We start from the raw sequence: 7,413 nt of genomic DNA, 5'->3' as shown, positions 1-7,413 counted from the left end.
GCGCTCGATGGACGCGTTCGCTGACGCACTGAACGTGACGCTTCGCCACTGCGTGCTTGTGGGCGGTGCGCAGCTGCGGATTGGCGGCCTCAGCGAGAGCACAGCGCACCTGGTGCCGCACGCCCTCGTCAACATGACGAATGTGACGTCGCTGGAGGGCACGATTGTGCTGCATGGCACGATGCCGCTGAACTCGAGTGTGCTGCTGGCGAACTCGACGCTGCGCGCGACGGTTGGCGGGTCGCAGTACGTGCCGACGACCCCTGGCAACGAGAAATCACGGTACGGCCCCGCGCTTGTTCTGGACGGCGTCCGGCTTCTGTCGACGCGGTTCGTCATGACGCGGTCGACTCTGGTGTGTGGCGGGGGTTCGTGCGCTGCGATACTTGTGGAGCGCGGCCTCGGCGTGAACCTGTCCAGTGTCTTTTACATGGACAACTGCGCTGTCATGTCGCAGATGCACGTGATGTATGCTATTGCGTCGGGCCTGCGTGTCAGCAGCGGCTCCGTGTTCTCCATACAGAACAGCTCGTGGAATGCTCCGAGCACCGAGTACTACAAAGGCGCGTGTGTGTTTGGGGACGTTGTGGTGTCTGGCGGCAGCGTGCTGCAGGTTATGTCCAGCGAGTTCCGTCTTGGCTTTGCCATGCTCATGGCAACCACGCTGACCGTGACTGGCGGCAGCTGGCTGGTGCACCGCGACAACGCGTTCCGCACCGCCTACGTTGTGTACGTGGCTAAATACGACGGCGTGGCGTTCCGCGATCGGAGTGTGTGGTCGATACTTCACAACGACTTTGGTTACGGCTCCTATTCGTCGACCACTGCATACATGACAAGTTTTTGGTCGGCACAATACGACGAACTCCCGATCATCTACGGCACGTGCAACGAGGCAAAAGGCTCTCCTGTGACCAATTACAGAAGCGAACTCAATATTGTGGCGCCCGTGACGGTGTTGGACTGTGGCACTTGCACCGTGGACGCCTTGTGCTTCGCAGCGAGGACGAGCAGCATCAGCGGCTGTGGGTGTGTGTGCGCTTCCGGCGGCTACGGCGGCACGTGTCTGCCAGCTGCGGTTCCGGACGGCCTTGGACCGTTCCCGCTTTCAGATGCGAACGATACGGAGGTCCGCTGTGTTTACGGTGGCAGCATCAGCTCCGTGGACTATCCTGATCCCGGTTTGCGTGGCCTGTGCTTTGTCAACGTTACCTTCACTGCCGCGATTGTGCTGGACCTGTGGAGCTTCGACGCGCCAGGAAAGACACTCAACATCACGCTGCTGCAGTGCGTCCTCATGGGCCTGTCGATCAAGGGGAGTGGTGCGCGCGTGCACGTGAACGTGACATCTTCGATGCTGGATTCTGGTGCATTGGAGTTTGAGGGTGATTTTGGCGCGAGCTCCCAGATGCTGGTGGCGGGCAGTAAGCTCTTGTCAGCGTCGAGCCATGCCATTCAATTTCCAAGGTTTACTTTGGGTAAGAACTCGACGCTGCTTCTGCTCGACAACAACATGGAGGGGGAGAGCTCCGCAGTTTATTTCTCCGTTGCTGTTGTTGTTGATGGGGGCGGGATCATTATGAAGGGAAATATGCTGAAGTCAACAAAGAGGGGTTACGGTTCGGCATCGGCCGTTTATTATAACGATATTGATGTGAAGAACGGCGGCTATATTGACGTCGAGAACAACACGATTAGTGCAGCCATCGGCATTCATTTTCAGTTTTTGGTTTCTGTGAGCTCTGCGGGGCTGCTGAGAGTGGCGGACTGCACCTTCACTGGCAGCACGGAGGTATTCAATTCTGCTCTGGTGCAGTTGTACGACTCGGTTACTCTTCGGGGTGGTGCGCAGTGGCGTGTGGAGGGCAACAACGTGAGCGCAGCCTCAGTATTGAGTATGCCGTTTTCCTGGTACAGTATTAGGCTATCGGGCAGCGGCACCACCGTGTCGCTTGCACACAACCGTCAGGCGGACTCGAGTAAAGCCTTTGCGAGAATTACTTCATCGAACTCGAATGTGGCGTCACCCGCGCGGTTTGTGGTTGGGTGCAACATGCAGGGCGAGAAGGAGGTGTCGTACGACGGCGTGTTTCCGGAGAAAGTGGTGGTGTTCGGGTGCGGCACATGCAACGACGATGCGGCGTGCTACATGCCCGGGACGGAGTCGGTGGACCGCAGCTCGTGCTCGTGCAGCTGCAAGGGCGGATGGCATGGCGCGTCGTGTCTTCCCTTCGAGGTGCCCGACACGGTTGTGCCGCCCTTGCCGGAGAGATTTGTGGACGGCGACACGAGCTGCGTGGTGAACCAGACGCTGACGAGCCTTGCGCTGAACATGTGGAAGACGCACCACTGCTACGTGGGTGTGACATTCAGCGGCGTGGGTGCTGCGCTCACGTTCTTTTTCAATCGTATGCCGCTGCATCTCCCCATCAACATCACGCTCACTGGGTGCACATTCCGTGACGGAGCCGCGCTGCAGTTTGTTGGGGGCACTGAGGCGGCCGAGTCAGCCGGCGTCCTGATCCGCGTGAGCCAGACGGTGATGCGGTCCTCCGTTGTTCTATTTAGGCGTGCCCTCCCGCAGCACTGCGACATCGCAGTCATTGAAGTCGACGCGGTGCAGTTATCCGCGGTCCAGTTGCCGAATTCTGTGAACATGTTGAGCGTCGTGATGCTGGACGACGTTGCGTTGAGTGCGTCCTCGCTGTTGGTCAGCAACGTCAAGGCGCGTGCTTTGGGTTACAGTGGGTTCGGTTTGTACTCGATCGGGACGCTGACGCTGGTGGGCGGCAGCTCGCTGTACACGCGGTACTGCAGCTTTCATAAATACACGCACATGTTGTACATGTATAGGCTCATTGCCAGTGATCGCTCCGTTTTTGCGCTGCTCAACAATACGATGGCCTCCGGGACAATTTTCCTTTATCAGTACCAAGACCTCACCGTGTCGAATCACAGCGTGCTGCGCGTGGTAGGGAACAGCGGCTCCGTGCGCTACGCCGTCTTTTTGTATGATTCTTGGACCGTCCGGAATTCAAGCTGGCTGGATTGGCGCGACAACGACGTGGGAGTGGGTGCGATGTTCTACTACTTTTCCTTTTACGGTTCTGTGAACATCGATGGCAGCAGTGTGGTGACGCTGACGGGCTGCAAGATGGGCTCAACGGGGTTGTATAAGTCTCCGCTGTCGCGGATTGACGCCGGCTACGGGTTCGTTGCCGGATGTCTGACGGTTGCGGGACGGGTGCTGACGACGGCGGCTGAACTGGAGCTGAATGGCATCACCAACGTGACGACGGTTGCCACTTGCGGGGAGTGCACGAAGGACGGCGACTGCTTTGCTCCGCTGACGACGGCGGTCAGCGACTGCAAGTGCCGGTGCGCTGCTGGAGGGCACGGCGATGTGTGCGTCCCGGCGCCTGTGCCTGCTGGCCCGCCACCGCCGCCACCGCCGCCCGCACCACCGTCACCGCCGCCGGTTGGCGAGTGCATCAGCGACATGGTGTACCCCGAGGTGGCGCAGACTGTGGGCAGCGGGCTGTCGTGGCTGTGCTACCGCAACGTGACGTTCAGCGGGGGTGGCATGAGCCTGACGGTGCTGATTGGGGGGATGACGGGCGACGTGGCGAACATCACGTTCGATGGATGCACGTGGAGGGACGGCGCTGTGCTGTTGCTGGCGGGCGACGCACACGCCGCTGTGGGGTCGCTGAACATTGTTGTCACCGGCAACACGTTCGATGACGCGCTTCTTAGCCCGGAAGGTGATTTTCCACCGCACACGAACATCACCATCAGCGGGAACCGCTTCAAGGTCACGAGGCTGATCTCTCGGTCGGGATTGGGTATTCAAAGGCCGTCATGTGTTGCGATGAATGGGCTGGTGGTCAGCAATGACTCCGCGGTGCTGCTCAGTGGCAATGTGTTTCAGAGCGTGAGGGCATTGTCAAGCGCCATTTACGTTGTTGGATCTCCGCTGAGGGTGTCGTGGCACTCCCTGTTTGCAGTGGTGGGCAACATGTTTCATATGGACGGCGGTGGCGCTGCGGTGATATATCTTGGAGGGTCTTTCCAATCCTCTTCGCTGGATGTACTGAACAATTCCGCTGTGGTGATCCGAGACAACATTGCGTCGAGGCCGGTGAGTTACTTCATGTTATTTTATTGGGTATTACGTGTGGAGTCCTGGTCAGCTGTTGTTTTTCAGGGCAACGACATGCAGGGAAGCTCGGTTGTGCTCTTTTTGAACTACTACACCTATGTCTACTACAACTCCTGGCTGCAGTTGAGCGGCAACCTCTGCCGTGAATCCCCATCGGATGCCTTTGCCTACGCATACCCCCGGGTGAATCTACGGAACTCCACGGTGTCTGTGTCCGGCAACAAATTCATTTCCAGCACGGGCACGCCGAAGGTGCTTTGGATATTATTAGGGTCCAGCGATCTCACAAACGGAACGGTTGTGGCTGTGTGCAACACTGTGAACGACAAGGAGGGGGTGGAATACAGTATTCCGTCCGAGTACAATGCGGCCATCCTGAGCTGCAGCGACCCATGCACCCTCGCGGCGTCGTGCTTCCCCGCGTATACGGCGACGGCGTCGAGTGGTGGCTGCGCCTGCACGTGCGCTGAGGGCGGCCACGGCGATGCGTGCCTGCCCGTCGCTGTTCCCGAGCCCACAAGCACCGACGGCGCCGACTCGTGCGTGCAGAACGTGCGTGTGGATGAGGAGGTGAACGCCGGTTTCGGGACGTCGGTGGTGTGCTACGTTGGTGTGACCTTTGCGGCGGACGTCGTGGTGGACGTGGGCTTGATGTCAGGGAGCGTGCGCAACGTGACGCTGGCGAACTGCACGCTTGTGGGCGGAGCGAGCCTGTACGTTGTCGGGTGGCTGTCCGACCCGCCTGCTGGCCAGCGTGCCGATGTGTTGATCAGCGGACTTGAGTCGCGCTCCGGCGGCGGTGTGCTGGTGGCGAACCGATTTCCGCCGGGCTCGCGCGTCACTGTGGTGGACTCGGTGCTGCTTGCAGAGAAGCGCGTTGCGTATCGCGGCGCCTACGACCTTGGTGACGCCTCCGCGTGCCTCGTGGTGCACAAGGTGAATCTGACGGGGAGCGTGCTGACCATTGCGCGCACACAGGTGGCGGCTGTGTTTCGCGACGCTGTTGGCGTGTTGGTGGTTGGCGGCGTGGCGCTGTCGTCGCGCGGTGCGCTGTACGTGGACGGGCTGTCGGTGCAGACGGCGCTGGGGCTGTGCGTGTCGGTGGAGGGCGGTGTTGCGGCCAGCGGCGGTTCTGTGGTGGCGTTTGTTGACAGCGACTTCCTGCTGTGCAAGCACGCGGTGTCCGTGCGTGGGACTGTGAGCGTGTCGGGCTCCATTGTGGCGCTTGTGCGGAGCGACTTTGCGTCGACGGAGGACTACGCGGTTGCGTTTGATTCGACGGTGAGCCTGGCCGGCGGGTCGATGCTGCTGGCGAAGGGCAACGTGCACGACGGCGTCTCGAGGGAGATGCTCTACGCGGCTGGCGCCGTGACCGCCGCTGAGAGCACGCTGAGCTTTGTGCGCAACCGAGCGCTGCTGCCGCGGATGCTGTCGGTGAGCCTGTCGCTTGTGGCTGGGGCGCATTTGAGGGTGGCATGCAACGACGCTGGTGGACGTGTCCTGTCGACGGCGGAGGAGTACGCAGCGGCTGGTTTTGGCGACGCTGGGAGCATCGACTTTGCTGGGTGCGACGCCTGCGACAGGGACACGCACTGCTACGCGCCCGGGACGGCGACGGCGAGCATGAAGGACGGTGTGTGCGTGTGCGCGTGCGGCAGCGGCGGGTACGGCGAGGCGTGCGTGCCTGTGGGAGCTCCCGCGCTGCCGCCCGCTGCGGGCACCGCGTCGAGTGTGTTCGTCCGCGAGAACTTGACGGTGCGGTCGGTGTTCGTTGTGCCTGCCGGCGCGAGCGAGGTGACGCTGCGCCACGTTGTGCTGGACGGCGTGAGTCCTGTGCTCTACGTGCCGTGGATGGCGCAAGACGGCGTGCGGATTGTTGTGCAGAACGTGTCACTGCGTAACGGCGCCGTGCTGTACGTGATGGGCGGAGGAGCGTTGCGCGGTGCGGGGGCGGCGGGAAGCAACGAGAGCGGGCCGGTGGAGTTGTCCGTGTGCGATGTGGAGGCGCTGAACGGCGCGATTGTGCTGACCGGCACGTTTCCCGCGGGGTCCGCGCTGACTGTGACGGACTCCCTGCTGGTTTCCGCGGGGTCGACGCCGCTTGTGTATCTTTCCGGCTCGCGGTCCTCGCCGTACGCACCGGTGCTGGTGCTGTCGGGTCTGCGGCTCGTGCGGTCCGTGCTGGTTGTGTCCGGCGTGTCCCTCGTGACTGTGATGACTGGTGGGCGGACGGTGGTGGTGGACGGCGCCGTGCTGGAGCTCGTCGGCGGCGGTGTCGCGCTGGACGCGACTGTGTTCGGTGGCGAATATGCGTTGTACGCGAGTGCGCGCGTGGTGGCGTCGGAGGGCGCTGTTTTGCGCGTGTCGGGGAGCCAGGTGTACGCCGCGCATGGATTGGTGTTCGACAACGGGGTGATGGCCAACGCGTCCGCCGTCGTGGTGAATGACAACGCCGGTGCGCTGACGGATGGCGCGCTGCTGGTGCTGCGGGAGACGGCGTCGTTTGTGTCCGGGTCGTGGCTGTCGGTGCGCGGCAACAGCATCAGCGGCAGGCTCCTTTCGCTGCCTCCGTACCCGCGCAGTGCGGAACTTGTGCAGAGCACGCTGACGTTTCACAAGAACGCTGGCAGTGGGCCCGCTGTGATGGACGGCACCGTTGAGCTCGGGAGCGCCGGCCGAAAGTTTGTCGTGGGGTGCCTGACGCTCAACGGGCAGGCGCTGCAGCCGATCAACTACAGGTCCGCCGGCATCATCGGGAAAGTTCGCCCCGTGGCGTGCAGCGTGTGTGACGCCGACGTGAGCTGCTTTGCTGCTGCGACGAGGGCGATGTCGGAGTCGTGCCGCTGCCGCTGTGCTGAGGGCGGGTACGGGCGCGACTGCCTGCCGGTGTACCTGCCGCACGTGGACGGGTGCAACCGCACGCCCGAGAAACCGCTGCTGAGCCACACGGCGACGCTGACGGCGACGCGCAGCCTGACACCAACGTGGACGCCAACACCGCCAACAACGAGCCTGAGTGCGACGCGCTACAGTCCGACGAACTACGGACCGACGGAGACGCCGCAGGTGACGGAAACGGTGACGCTGCTGCCCACGCCGACCCCGGCAGCGTCGGTTACGGCGACGGTGCTGCCGACCGCGACAATGACGGCATCGGAGTCACTGAGCGTGAGCCTGTCGGTGAGCAGCACGCCGTGGTGGAGCGACGTGGCGTGCCCGACACTTACCGTGACGACGACGGCGGCTGGTGG

At 62.2% G+C, this 7,413-nt stretch overlaps 1 protein-coding gene across 1 annotated transcript, besides 2 other annotated features; it reads left to right on the top strand.

The window, feature by feature from the left end:
* Positions 1-7,413, top strand: Tc00.1047053506299.9 (dispersed gene family protein 1 (DGF-1), putative; the record flags this gene model as incomplete). The annotated part of the gene is made up of 1 exon (XM_800064.1): positions 1-7,413. A coding segment is annotated over one exon (7,413 nt), but the record flags the coding sequence as incomplete, so codon positions are not given.
* Positions 1-7,413: a sequence feature (areas not merged during assembly with more than two copies in the genome that could not be assigned to a particular haplotype).
* Positions 3,434-3,478: a microsatellite.

Source organism: Trypanosoma cruzi, assembly GCF_000209065.1.
Source record: "Trypanosoma cruzi strain CL Brener chromosome Unknown tcruzi_1047053506299, whole genome shotgun sequence".
NCBI lineage: Eukaryota > Euglenozoa > Kinetoplastea > Trypanosomatida > Trypanosomatidae > Trypanosoma > Trypanosoma cruzi.
The sequence above is the reverse complement of the archived record's forward strand: the minus strand, read 5'-3'. Positions and strand labels throughout refer to the sequence as shown.